The sequence below is a fragment of the Cannabis sativa genome, chromosome 5 (genome assembly GCF_029168945.1).
Source record: "Cannabis sativa cultivar Pink pepper isolate KNU-18-1 chromosome 5, ASM2916894v1, whole genome shotgun sequence".
NCBI classification, from domain to species: Eukaryota; Viridiplantae; Streptophyta; class Magnoliopsida; order Rosales; family Cannabaceae; genus Cannabis; species Cannabis sativa.
In genome coordinates this window covers 51,390,966-51,405,629 of record NC_083605.1, presented here as the reverse complement: position 1 = coordinate 51,405,629, position 14,664 = coordinate 51,390,966, and the positions used below count along the sequence as shown (strand labels likewise).

The following is a 14,664-nucleotide window of genomic DNA, read 5'->3' as shown; positions in this document are numbered from 1 at the left end:
CTGATTGGACACCTGGTTTGTATATAAAGGGGTGATCTCCCGCGAAATGGCACCTACGAATCTTTGGCTACAGTGGACTAAGCAGACCATAATCTGACTGAACCACTATAATTCTCTGTCTTATTGTTATTTTCCAGCTTTTGTTAATTATTTCTCATTCCCAGTTGAGTACTCGCCATTCTAGGTTGAATACTCGCATTTTTCTTTCCACGTAAATTGCTTCTTGTCACTACTAATACTATTATATAATTTGGTGTTGCAAAATTCACTCGACAACAAACTCTTTCTTTACAATTTCGTCCTTACTTAGTGAAAATTTCACAAATAGACATAGTCTAATATGTGAATTATAATTGATTAATCAAAACAAATTACATGAGTCTTACAAACAATATTATCTCAACTAATGCGGGGACCATGGGTCTATATAACCGAGCTTCCAATAAGTAGATCAAGAATTTAGCACTAAAATTCACTAACTTGTTAATTCTTCGTTGAATCCACGCATAGAACTTAGAATTGCACTCTTGGTATATAGAATGCTCTATATGTTCCACCATATAGACGCATCATTAGTTATCCATTGTTATAATCCTAATGTGATCAATGATCCTCTATATGAATGATCTACACTATAAAGGGATTAGATTACCGTAACACCCTACTATGTATTTTATCCTTAAAACACTTGACCCCGTATAAATGATATTTCAGCTTATGTGAAATGAGTACTCCACCATTTATGTTCATTTGGTCAACCTGAGCTTTACTTTAACCAATGTTCTGGAAAGAACATAGCATTTCTCCAAATGCAAGTAAACTCTTGTTGTAGATTATCATATCAGTAAAACCCTGTGTTTGATAAATCTAGGAAGCTTTATTCACATAGTCATGTTTACTTTCCAATGTGATGACAACACAATAAACATGATCAAGTATTTGACATATGATGATCCCACTGCCTCTGAATTCATCTGAAACCCTTTTCACATACTTGATCCTGTTTGTTGTGTTGTCAACATATTGGAAAGTAAACATGACTATGTGGACAAAGTTCCCTAAATTTATCAGACACAGGGTTTTACTGATATGATAATCTACAACAGAGTTTACTTACATTTGGAGAAATGCTATGTTCTTTCCAGAGCATTGGTTAAAGTAAAGCTCAGGTTGGATGCATGGAGTATGCATCGGAAGGGACCGATATTGAACTTTGACTTAGATTTATTAAACTTACCGTAATATCTATTCAAGTCAATATCGCCTAGTTGATCCTAGATCAAATGATCTTAATCCTGTTATGATTAGGCTCAATCTCAAGAGGCTATTCGTGTTCTTTGATTTGTTAGTTAAGCCTACTTTTGGTTCAGGGTGATACATACATTTTGGGAACACGGTAGTGAAATTGAGTGGGAGCGCTAACATAAACATGGAATTTATAGCTTCTATCTGGCGAATAGTAAGTAAAGGATGATCTCCTTCGAGCTTGACCAAACAAAAATAAATGGTGGAGATCTCATTTCACATAAGCTGAAATATCATTTATACGGGGTTAAGTGTTTTAAGGATAAAATACATTGTACGGTGTAACGGTAATCTAATCCCTTTACAGTGTAGATCATTCATATAGAGGATCATTGATCAAATTAGGATTATAACAATGGATAACTAATGATGTGTCTATATGGTGGAACATATAGAGCATTCTATATACTGAGAGTGCAATTCTAAGTTCTATGCGTGGATTCAACGAAGAATTAATAAGTCAGTGAATTTAGGTTATAAATTCTTGATCTGGTTATTGGAAGCTCGGTTATATAGACCCATGGTCCCCCCACTAGTTGAGATAATATTGCTTGTAAGACTCATATAATTGGTTTTGATTAATCAATTATAATTCTCAAATTAGACTATGTCTATTTGTGAATTTTTCACTAAGTAAGGGCGAAATTGTAAAGAAAGAGTTTTAGGGGCATATTTGTTAATTATGATACTTTGTATGGTTCAATTAATAAATATGATAAATGACAATATTATTTAATAATTATTTATAGTTATTAATTAGTTAGAATTGGCATTTAAATGGTTGAATTTGAAAATTGGCGTTTTTGAGAAAATAGAAATAAAATTTGTGAAAACTACAAAATCCAAGTAAGGCCCATTACACTCTATGGTCGGCCACTTGGGATGGTTTTTCAAACTGATATTTTCATTATTTTAATGCCAAATAATTCAAACCTAACCCTAGTGGAATGCTATAAATAGATAGTGAAGGCTTCAGGAAAATTACACTTCTCATTCAGAAAAACCTGAGCCTTCTCTCTCTATACCTGGCCGCCCACTCTCTCTCTCTCTTCTTTCTTAAGATTTCGAAATACTTAGTGATTAGAGTAGTGCCCACACACAACAAGTGATACCTCAATCATAGTGAGGAAGATCGTGAAGAAAGACTTTCAACAAGAAGGAGTTTCAACACTAAAGAAGGAGAGAAAGAGATCCAGGTTCAGATATTGATAATGCTCTGCTACAGAAAGGAATCAAGGGCTAGATATCTAAACGGAAGGAGTCATTATATTCCGCTGCACCCAATGTAAGGTTTACTAAACTTTATATGTGTTTATTTCATCGTTTCAGAAAGTTCATATTTAGGGTGTTAATCAACATACTTGTGAGTAGATCTAAGATCCTGGTAAAATAATTTCCAACAATCAAAACTTCCACAGTTGTTGGATTCAATGAGCTCCTAAAAGGATCTAAAATACGACCTCCAGTGGAGAAAGCCGCCTCAGAAGCAACAGTGGTAACTGGAACAGCTAAGACATCACGAGCAATTTTTGCCAAGGTTGGATATTTGGATGAATTTAGACACCACCATTTCAGTATATCAAAGCGGTCAGGTTGACCCACTTTTATAGGTTCAACGTCATGAGAGATGAAATACTTATCTAATTCATCTTTTGACACTTCACCATATTGCTCGTTCCTCTCTTGCAGAAACTCAACATGCATGTCATCCGAAAGAAATGAATAAGAATCTGATGAGAATGTAGTAGTAGTATCAACACTAGTAATGTCTTCACCTTGACTCGCTGGAACTGATGATGGTTGTTGTAATTGCTCATACCCACCATACGCCTCGAACAAAGTTCTCAAAGTTGTTTCAATCTTGTTCACCATCAAATTTGACGTGATTGGGTCATGCAATTTACGGAAGCAATGGTGGAGATACTTCAACTTGTATCTTGGGTCAAGTACTAAGGCAATCAAGAGTGTCTCGTTACATTTATCAATGCTTCCCCAAAACTTATCATACTTCTCCTTCATGCTCTTAGCCATGCTCACTAATAATAGGTCTTCATTTTCTGCAAGTGACAACTTATACAACTGTTGTTGTATTCCACTAATCGTAATGAAGTACTTATTTGAAGTGACATATGTTGAGCCACTAAACTTCATAGTGATTTTGTGGAAAGCTCCTAAGAATCGCACAAAGACCTTTGCATTCTCCCAATCTGATTCAATAAGCGGCCCGTCCCTCTTGTTTCCATCTTTGTCAAACTCCTCAAAGTAGGCCTTGTAGTTCAAATCTTTCAACCAACTATTGAAGGAATCCTTGAATTTCAAATCAGTATTAAGCATGAGAAAAGTAGAATTCCACCTTGTTGGGACATCTAATTTCAAGAGACATTTGCATTCAATTTCAGCCTTCTCAACATGCTCTTTAAATATTTTCAACCTGGCAGGAGAAGACCTCACATATCTCACGACATTTCTTATAGTTGAAATTGAATGATTATTTTCCTTTAGACCTTCCACAACAATCAAGTTGATGATGTGAGCACAACATCTCATGTGTAAAAATTTCCCATTTAATATGAGACCATCTGTCATTTGACCATACTTCTGTCGCAAGCTCCGAATAGCAACATCATTCGAATAAGCATTGTCAACTGTGATTGCTAATAATTTAGTAATGCCTCATGCATCTAAAGACTCATGAATTTGTACCGCGATTGTGTCTCCCTTGTGATCTTCAACTATACAAAATGTGATAATTCTTTTCTGATAGTTGAAATCATCATCAATCCAATATGCCGTTATCACCATATAATTGAGATTCTGAATTGATGTCCATGTGTCAGTAGTGATGGACACCCTTTGACTCTTCAAAATATCCTTTAATTTCTCTTTTTCTTCACAAAAACTCTTTAGAACATCCCTTGCAATAGTGATTCTAGAAGGGATTTCAAATCTTGGTTGCAAGGTCCGAACAAATTCTTTGAAACCTTCCCCCTCGACATGTCGGTAGTGTTGGGTTTTGTGCCCTAAATAAAAATCATTTCAATATAATCAGATTTACTTATTAATAAAGATCAGAAATAACATTTTATGTTGCATGGTTCACATGATTTATTTCATGATTATATAAATAATGTATAAATTCTATTTAAGTCCAGAACATATGAATTTATTAATGATTATAGTGTTGTCAGCACAGTGGAATATAATCTTGATTATATGTTCGAAAGTTTATTCCCTGATTTGTCAGTTCACTAGATTTAGACTGACATGATAATCAGCGATAGGTATTCTTACACCTTGGATAAGTGGTATGTCCTTTCCAGGGCATTGGAAAAGTTTACCAATATTGGATGTATGGAGTATACATCGGAAGGGACCGATATTGAACTTTGATTAGATATGTTAAAATTTACCGTAATATCTATTCAATTCAATATCACTGTTGATCCTAGATCAAATGACCTTAATCCTGATATGGTTAGGTTCGATCTCAAGAGTATTATACATGTTATTTGATTTGTTAGTTAAGCCTACTTTTGGGTCAGGGTGATACGTACATTTTGGGAACATGATAGTATAATTGAGTGGGAGCGCTAACATAAATATGGAGTCTATAACTTCTATAGGAATTTAGAAGTGAAACGATGATATCCTTTGAGCTTGGCTAAACAGAGATAAATGGTTGAGATCTCATTTCACTTCGCTGAAATATCATTTATACGGAGCTAAGTGTTTTAAGGATAAAATACATTGAAGGTGTAACGGTAATTTAGTCCCTATTCAATGTAGATCATCTATTAGAGGGTCATTGATCAAATTAGGATTATAACAATGGATAATTAATAGCGTATCTATATCGTGGAACATATAGAGCGTTCTATATGACTGAGAGTGTAATTCCAAGTTCTAAGGGTGGATTCAATAAGGAATTAATAAGTTAGGGAATTTACTTGGTAAATTCGGTTCAGCTTATTGGAAGCTCGGTTATATAGGCCCATGGTCCCCATACTAGTTGAGACCATACTGCTTGTAAGACTCAGTTAATTGATTTTAATTAATCAATTATAATTCTAAAGTTAGACTATGTCTAGTTTATGAATTTTCACTAAGCAAGGGCAAAATTGTAAGAAAAGAGATTCTAGGTTTTATTTGTTAATTAAGAGACTTTATATGTCTAATTAACAAATATATTAAATGACAATATTATTTAATAATTAATTTTTAGTTATTAAATAATTAGAATTGGCGTTTAAATGGTTGAATTTGAACATTGACGTTTTTGAGAAAATGAGATGCAGAAATGATAAAACAGCAAAATTGCATAAGTGAGGCCCAATATCCAAAGCCCATGGCCGGCCACACTTAATGGCTTTTATCATTTATTTTTTCATTATTTTAATGCCAAATAATTCTAACCTAAACCTAGGTGGTTACCTATAAATAGATAGTGATGGCTCACATTCACACTTAACTTTGTCAGATGAAAGTTGAGCCTCCTATTCTATACCATAGCCGCCACCCTCTTCTTCTCTTTTCTTCTCTAAATTTTCGAACCTTGAGTGAATGAGAGAGTGCCCACACACATCCAGTGGTATCTTAATCAAAATGTGGAAGATTGTGAAGAATCCAATCAACAAGAAGGAGAATCAGCATCAAAGGAATGAGAGAAAGAGATCCAGGTTCAGATCTTGGTGATGCTCTGCTATAGAAAGGAATCAAGGGCTAGAGATCTGAACGGAAGGAGTCATTATATTCCGCTGCAACCAATGTAAGGTTTTCTTGAACCCTTATGTGTTTATCTCATTGTTTTAGAATTCATATTAGGGTGTTAATGAAACATACATGGTAGTAAATCTAGATCTTGGTAAAATATTTCCAACATGTAGGGCAACTCATCAGTCACAATATACTTTGCCAAGGCAACTCTACATGCTTCTTTGTTGTAAGTAACCGCAACTAAACTTTTTTTCTCCTTCTTTAAGTGGCTCGAAACTTAGCACCTTCTGCTTATCCTCATCATTTCTAAAAGGGCTTTGCTTACAAGTTTTTCGAAAGTGGTTGTTTAAGTGACTCGTCCCGTTGCTAGTAGCACAATTGAACTCATTACCACAATAAATGTACATACACTTAGGAGCTTCATTGGGATCCTTAGGATTAACTTTTGGCAACTTTTCAAAGTGCTTCCAAACATGTGACGATTTTCTATTAGTTTTTCCACTTCCACTACCACTAGGTTTAGCCTTAGGAGGCAAAGGAGGCTTTTTCTATTTGTTGTTGCTTTCTTTGTTGTTTTCCTTTTCCTTGATTGATTCTCCACCTCATTGGCAGATGGTGATGATCCAGATTGATTAATATTATCTTCTACTATATTATCAACCATTTTTTTCAAACCTGTTAAAATCAAACAAATAACAAAACGTTATATATTTAAAATATATAAATGGTAATCTAATTATCCAACCCATCAAGCAGTTAATCACAGAACCTACTTCTCTATGGATGAATATTTAAAATATTCAAACTCCTCTAACATGCATATTCTACAATCACCGCAGTATAATTAATCACAGAACCTACTTCTCTATGAATGGATATTTAAGATATTCAAACTCCTCTAACAATTTATGAACAATTTTAATTTTTTTAAACACTAACCTTGAAATTCAAAGTTTGGCAGCAAAAGAAACTTAGTGAAAGTGAGCGTGAGCGTCGAGCCTTCGAGCAAACCGGACTAATTCACTGTCATGTCACACATATTATACATTATACATATTAAAAAAATTAAAACTAATAAAAAAAACAATAAATTAAAATAAAAGGACATTTTTTAGGCATTTTTTTACTTACTTGCATATATATAGTACTTACTTTTATTCAATGTGATTGGATTATTTTATTCAATGTGTGTCCTGTTTGATTATTTTGTAGAAAAATGTGATTGGATTTTGTCAAAGCAGAATCAGAATTATGAAATCAATTTATTTGGTGAAGATTAGAACGGGAAGTTTGGTTTTCAAATTTCATGCCATTTATTGAACTTTTAACGGACTTATATTTGAGCAAATTTGAGTCGACGAGTGTTTTTACCAAGAGTTTGAGTTAAAACTGGTATTAAGTCAAAATGTAGGGTATTCAAAATGGTAAATTTACTTTGTACATACTACATTTTCTTTGATGAAATGAAAACTAACAAAACTAATTTATATTCAAAGTCCCAACGGGAAGGAGACACCAACTAGAAAAGCCTAAGAAAAACGACAACAATATAAGTAAACGACAATTCTTGAGAATCCTTCGAAGAATTTGAGAGAAAATTCGCCTAAGATTTTTTCGCTCTGATTTTTCAAGAATAAAAATGGCTAAAAGGTTCACTAGATGTTTTCAATCCTATTTATAAACAGTTTGAAAAAGGAAAATAATTATTTCAAAAATATAAACTCCTCGAATTCCCCCAAAAATTATATGTTATGTACTCATCAGGCAGAGTAACTGTCATCACGCGCGGACATCAAGTTGTGATTCGAGGCAGAACTGTCAATCAGCATTAATGATCCAAAATTGAAAAGACCTTTAGTCAGGGACACATCAGTTTGTCATTCGACGCCTAAGACACATGTCACCCATCCAAACAAGACTCCAGGTTGAGTGAAGTCGACGTGCGACCAGGAAGGTCACGCGTAGACTTAAAGGGTAAATGTTATCTAATTTTTTGTACATTGACGTGGTGATAGGATCAAGCGACACATGTCCTATATTTCTGATACATGGGACAAAGGGAAATGTCCCTAGCCACCTGCACCTGACTAGTCAGCATCTATAATTGTTGATTACTCGAGCAGAGTTGTGGAGAAGATACCTGACTAGGTAGAAGTCTGTTGTGTCGAGCGACTTACAAGAGATAACAACTTTAGAATAATCTCGTTATGTCCAAACATGAAGACAATCCCTATAATCGTGGGATTGAGTCAGAGGAAAATGACAACCTATCCTAGTTTCTTATTTCATATATTGTAATTATAGAATCATTGTAATTTCCTATTTTAGGCATTGTAAGCAAAAGGAAACTATCCCTAATGCATTAAGTCCCTATAAATAGTGACTTAGCCTCACTATGAAAATGATCAAGAGAATTACTGCAAAAATATACTCTAGAGAGAAAATAGTGATCTGAGAAAGTTACGCAGTGATTAGTTGTAAGAGCTTTCAAGAGGAAGAACACTTTGTTCCTTCTCTTAAGTCAATACAATACAAGGGGAGTAGGCTATTTCCACACTCACGGGGTCGAACCTCTTTAAAATCTGGTGTTCACTTTACCTTTATTGTTTTTTTTTCTCTTTTAATTATATTATTCAACCGCTTTATTATTTGACTCACTGTTGTTGGCTAGAAGTAAGGTCAACAACAGGAATCCCCAGAACACGCTTTTTATTTCGTTATAATGTATGTTTTAATGTTTTATTTTTTAGTCATTTTTAATATTATCACGGTTTTAATAATTAATTATTCTATTTGTATTAAACTATTTTATAAAATCACACATGTGGCATCCCTATAGATTAGGGTGTTACACAATTTGTGAATCAAGAACGGAAAATCTCAAGTGATAGTGCTTGTATGGGCGTGTGAGAAAGGAAGTGAAGAAGCGGGAAGTTATCAGACTTAGACTTAGAGTTTGGCGGCAAGTATTAGTTATCAGACTTAGACTTAGAGTTTGGCGGCAAGTATTAGGCTTAACTGAGCTTAGGTTTTCTTGGTTAGAGTTAATGCCTTTATATAGGAGGCCTAAACCCTATATTACAACTTAAAACCTTATATATTTGTATATTTTATTAGTTAATTACAAAATACCGAAATTCCCTTAAACTTAGATGTTATTTAGTTATTCTATTGGTCTTTAAGGGCCTAATTCCCACCCCAAAGGATGTTGTCCATGTGTAGAAGTGCACAGGAAACACTGCAGAACACCTCTTGGCCGGCTAAGCCCTTGTGGAGGACAAGCTAGTCGGCCATGGTGCAGTCCCAAGGCTGCCCAACCATAGGACCGACCAGGGGTGCCTAGCCAGCTCCTGTGAGGGAGCTGGTCAGTCACTTGACGCCTGTTTGAGTGTTGGGGTCTCCGTTTGCTTAGATGCTGACTTGGCCTTCTTATTAGTAAGTTGTACTGCCACGTGGTGCTGATTTTGTCCATGTAAGCATGCCATGTCAGTAGGACAAAAATCGTGATAACAGTAGGGTTTTCCCTGGTTTTTCCTCCGACGTATTCTAATGAGGGATTATCGTCAGAATCCCCTTCATCTAGATCTCCGACTTGGCTTGAAGGTGAGCCATCACTTTCTCCATCCTTCGAGAAAACTTCTTTTGATGAGCTAGCTTTTATTTGGTCTCGAGCAACTCGTTATACACTCAAATACTTCCGGGTCTTGCTCATAATGATAGTCGTCTTTGTAGTACTATCTTTGACGTACTCTCCATCGTCTTCCTCCTCTTCATCATTCTCAGCATCTCTGTCATCATCGATGTGGTCATACTGGTTGTTTAGGTCGTCCTCTCGATTGTTCACGTTGGATGTATCCCCGCCTCTCGCATCACTCGGTTGGGCGTGCTTTGGCGAGAGGGGGTTTACTTCCTCCATGACAATCTTGAGGCCACCTTGAAGAGTCTTCTTAAGAACCGTCTTTTGTGTGAAAACCATGGCAGCAATAACACCGTAGGCTTTACCTCTTTCTTAAGCTCTCAATGAAAGTACCAAAATATTTATCGAGATTTTCGAAATCTAAATATTTGAGAACTAAAGAAATAATAAAATGTAGAAATAATGAGATGGAGATTTTTTTACGTAGTTTGGGTGTTAATTAACCTTATTCCACGAGTTAGTCTATTAGCCTCTTACGACCTTTTTGATATGCTTACAATATTATTACAGGAAACCCAAACTCTATACTCTAAGTTTCTCTTGAAGAAGATGAAGACGAAGAGTAATATTGGCAGAGTTTCAATTATGTCGGTTGTGATCTCCTCTTCGTATGGAAATAGAAGGGTATTTATAGGCTAAGTAGCGGATATGGACATGTCCATGACTCGCCTAGGATTTATGCTAAAAGCCCACTAACGGGGTAAATTACATGCAAAGTGAGAGCTGACTATCGAGTCCCTTAAAAATTATTGTGCCCGTGCGTGCTTCAGTTGGACAATTGGGGATCATTTGTACGAAGTGGACACATGTTATCCAAAGGTTTAACCTTTAAAAGTAGAGACTACATGTCACCCAAAGCTTTCACCTTTAAAAGAAAAGGTCTCTAATATTCGTCTAATAAAAAAGTGGTAGAAGTGTGCGCACTACCATGCTTGGACGTAGGGGACAAGATCTAATCATGCGTTAGAAAAGCATAAACGTCATTTGATGACCCGACTTGTATCAAAGGTAGACGTCTGCGACACTCCTAGGCAATCAATATTAGCTGGGCAAGCTTCCATTTTTGGACCCCTACGGGTCCGGGAGAGGCAACACACTGGGAAGCTAAGGCAGGATCAAGTCGACTTCCGTATATCCTTCAGCCTTGACTTGTTCCCACTTCTATGAGGCTTTTCTATTATAGCGGGAGATTTTATTTAGAGAAATTATAAGGTTAATCTCATTCTTTAAATTTGGCCTGTCACATACTAAGAAATATAAAATTTTCTAATTAGGATGCAGCAGTAGAATAATAAAAAGGAGGGAAATGAAGGGGAGAGTGAGGACATAGTTTGGCGGGAAGAAGAAAGAGAAGAATGGAGGAGTCAGAGGGAATGGCAATGGATTCGGATGCCCCCGATCTGGTCTGCCAGCTCGACAACGTTCAAGGTATGGTCGACGCCCTCACCGCCGTCAGATGGAAACGCCAACAGGTCTCTTTCCCTCCCAATTTTCTATTTGTTTCTCAGAAAAATTAAGAATCATATCATCGTTCTTACTTATATCGATTTCTATTTGTGTTATTGATGTTCGTGGCTAACCAATTTACCCAAATGTAAACCATAAATAAGGATGCGGTGATCGAATTATCTGAGCACGGCATTGTTTTGATCGTAGAGGAAACAAATTGTCTTCAGGCCAAGGTTTATCTACAGCGCGAGGTATGGATTTCGGCTTTTGGCTCTTTCTGAATTCCTAAAGTTCAAATTGTGGTTTCGTTTCAGATTATTCGAGCAATTGTTTTCTTAAAAACCAATCAGTGAATCAAAACTGTTTTGAAAATTTTCTCATAGCTTTTCATTCGTTACGAGTATGGCGCCCAAGGCCGACCTCGATTTGGAGTGAGTTTGGGGTTGTTTGTCGATTGCTTGAACACTTTTTCTGTTCCTGGGCATTCAAGTACAATCGAAATTCGATATCCTGGACCCGACATGCAGCTTCTTCTTAAGTATGATTTTTATATATATTATATTAGTACAGAAATATAAACATTATTTTCTTGCGATAGGGACTGAAAACACTCTGCTGGGCGCTTTAGTTAATGCTTCTTTACCAACTTAGGCATCACTGGCTTTTCAATGGAGACTATATAACTTTTTTTTTTTTTTTTTTTCTGATCGAGTGTTGATGCATTTGTGAGAATAGTGGCCATCACAATAGCGATTTTATTTTACTTGCTAACTGAATCATTAATGTCCATCAGTTATGATATGTTTTATTATTAGAGTTAGTCTCACATTACTAACGTGTGAAAATAAATTACCGATGAATGAGGTACTCTTCCCATTATCAATTGGTTTTGAAATGGAATCCCATGTACCTTATTCCAAATTCGTGATCCAAATTCTAAAAGTTATGAAATGGGAGAAAGCAAAAAATTTGACAACCTTAAATTTGAACTTTTATTGTTGAGAATGAATCGAAATATTTTCTTGCTCAGGCCACGTGAACAGCAACTGCATGTAGATAATTTTATACACTAAAGAATGCTTATTTTAGGTCATGTTGCTCATACAGTTTTTTTATGATCCTATCCTTTTTGTCTGTGTATTGTTACCGGAGTTTTCATCCTTCGCTTGACCATTTTCATATGTGTTTTCTTAGGTCTGTTGATTCACTAGACTCAGGCATTTATGCAGAGATCAGGACGAGGATACCAGAGACAATATCATGGGATTACAATTTTGAACCTACAGGGAGCACACCACTCACGTTTACTGTTAAGGTGCATCTTCCTTTTCTGAATATGTAGTGGTCACCTAGACAAACTAATTTTGTTTGTCTTAAAATCAGACTGAAAACATGTTAGGCATTAGGATTAGTGGGGTGTGCTAGCATATAGTAAATAATAAGGGTATATGAGTCTTTGTTTGGGAGGAAGTATTGAGTGAAAAATTACTATATATATTAAAGTAATGTTTGAAAGAGAGTATGAAATGAATTGAGTAAAACTCTTTGCATCAATGGGACCTAAGGGCTCCGATAGTAACTGAATGTATATTGAATATATGAGAGAACCAAGTACAAACTATGGGAGCCCTTCGGTCCTTTTGATGCAAATAGTTTTACTCAATTCATTGCATACTCCCTTTCTAACCTTACTCTCCTATATATAGTAATTTCTCACTTAGTGCTACCTCCCAAAAAAAGACTCATATACCCTTATTATTTGCTGCTAGCACAGCCCACAAATCATAGTGCCTAATAAAACAGTGGCAAACTTTTGAATTCTTGTTCAATATTATTCACTTGTGGCTGTCCATCTAAAATTATCACTAATAACATGAAAAATGGAATTTTTTAAGATAGTTATACCAGATTCAGATTCAGGATAGAGTTAAATTTTGAGTAACACTATGGATGAAGGATTTCAATTTTCATTCAGTTACTGTTCTTGTTAGGGATTGGAGATCATTACGGTACTTCTTGTTGAGAACTTTATGATCTATTGATTGTATTTTGTCTATCAAATTGATGTAGTAGCTAAAAGAAAAAAAGGGTGGAAAGTTAAGAAACTATAGCAGTATTACTTACTACTAAGACATCTGAAAACTATCTCGCTATTATATGAACATAAAAAAATTTGTTTAATAGGAGTATAAGGAAAGAGAGTGAGCTCTGGAGACATGAATATGACGAGCTGTGATATTCTGATAAATTCATATGGCTGAAATTGTTCAGCTCTTGGTGTTATTAAGATCATAATAGTTGATGTACAGACTGCAGCTTTGAAGGAAGCAGTCGATGATCTTGAGTGGCCTGGAGCAAGCATCCAGATCACACTACAACCATCTCCGCCTTGTGTTACCTTCAGAAGCGATGGGCATGGAGATTTGCAGGTAGATTTCAGTTTTTAAAATTGCTTTGAAGTAATTACTTGTGTATTTATGCTCTAAACCTTCATTTGCCTTATGCAGATAGACTTCATGTATTATGCAAATGCCGATCTTTTAATGGCATTTCATTGTGATCATCAAGTGTCTTACAGGTAATTTAATAGCTACAGAGTAATCATTTCCGGTTTTATAGTCTACTTGCTTTGTTTAATCTCTTAGTTCCTCGATGATATGACTAGGTACAAATACAAGTTCCTTCGAGCCACAACTTCGAACATACCAGGCAGTGTTGTCAGAGAAAATCGAGGAAGCAAGTTGACTATTGGCCGAGGTGGATTGCTTAAAGTTCAGCACCTAGTTTCTGTGGCAAGAGCATCAACTGCACATCCACACGTTGATTCTGCAGGTTATCAGCAACCAAGCCGAATTGCATATATTGAATTTTTCGTGAAACCAGAGGAAGATGAAGACAGCTGATGGTTCGTATCATCATGTTGTAAGATATTCATTAAAAAAGTTAGAATGAGTTGCTAACTATGGAGTCTCTCACACTATCCGATCTTTTTTAATCCTCTTCTCGTGCGTGTCTTATAGATGTTTGCACAATCCACAAATGAAATCAAAATGCAATTAGTTTTATAGTTGAGGTGACTTTCATTGTTCATCATCATCATCATCATCATCTTTGTTTTCTCTAAACCAAAGCATAAAAGAGGGAAAGAGCAGTTTATTTTTATTAAGGAAATACCATAGAAGAGTAAATTTTCAAGAGGGAGGGATGTTCCTCACTTTGAATTTGTGTAAAGCTTGTATTTGGATAAGAGAAAAAACATTGAAAAAATGTTGAAATAATAGAGTTCATTATTTTCTAACAATAAATTAGACGGTAAATAGAGAAAATTACACTATATACTTGTTTAAATTGATGCCATTAATTTTTACTCAATATTTTAAAATTTATTATGTTTATCTCTTTTTTTAATCATTCTACTAATTTTACTCTTATCACTTTACAATAGCTTTTATGCTTCTTTAATCAAAATTTTGTCCCAACTTTTTCACAAACATACACAT

At 35.3% G+C, this 14,664-nt stretch overlaps 1 protein-coding gene across 1 annotated transcript; it reads left to right on the top strand.

The window, feature by feature from the left end:
- Positions 1–10,753: 10,753 nt before the first annotated feature.
- LOC115717318 (uncharacterized) lies at positions 10,754–14,335 on the top strand. The gene is made up of 7 exons (XM_030646286.2): positions 10,754–11,187; positions 11,326–11,415; positions 11,548–11,702; positions 12,359–12,479; positions 13,474–13,593; positions 13,672–13,742; positions 13,830–14,335. The coding sequence occupies exons 1-7, from the start codon at positions 11,071–11,073 to the stop codon at positions 14,065–14,067; spliced, it is 912 nt and encodes a 303-aa protein (XP_030502146.1). The 5' UTR covers positions 10,754–11,070; the 3' UTR covers positions 14,068–14,335.
- The last annotated feature ends 329 nt before the right edge of the window (positions 14,336–14,664 follow it).

Excerpts from the sequence above, each read along its gene's own strand:
- LOC115717318 (XM_030646286.2), top strand. The coding sequence starts at position 11,071 with ATGGAGGAGTCAGAGGGAATGGCAATGGATTCGGATGCCCCCGATCTG. Across the intron at positions 13,594-13,671 it reads ATGGGCATGGAGATTTGCAG|ATAGACTTCATGTATTATGC; the intron begins GTAGATTTCAGT and ends TGCCTTATGCAG. Across the intron at positions 13,743-13,829 it reads GATCATCAAGTGTCTTACAG|GTACAAATACAAGTTCCTTC; the intron begins GTAATTTAATAG and ends TGATATGACTAG.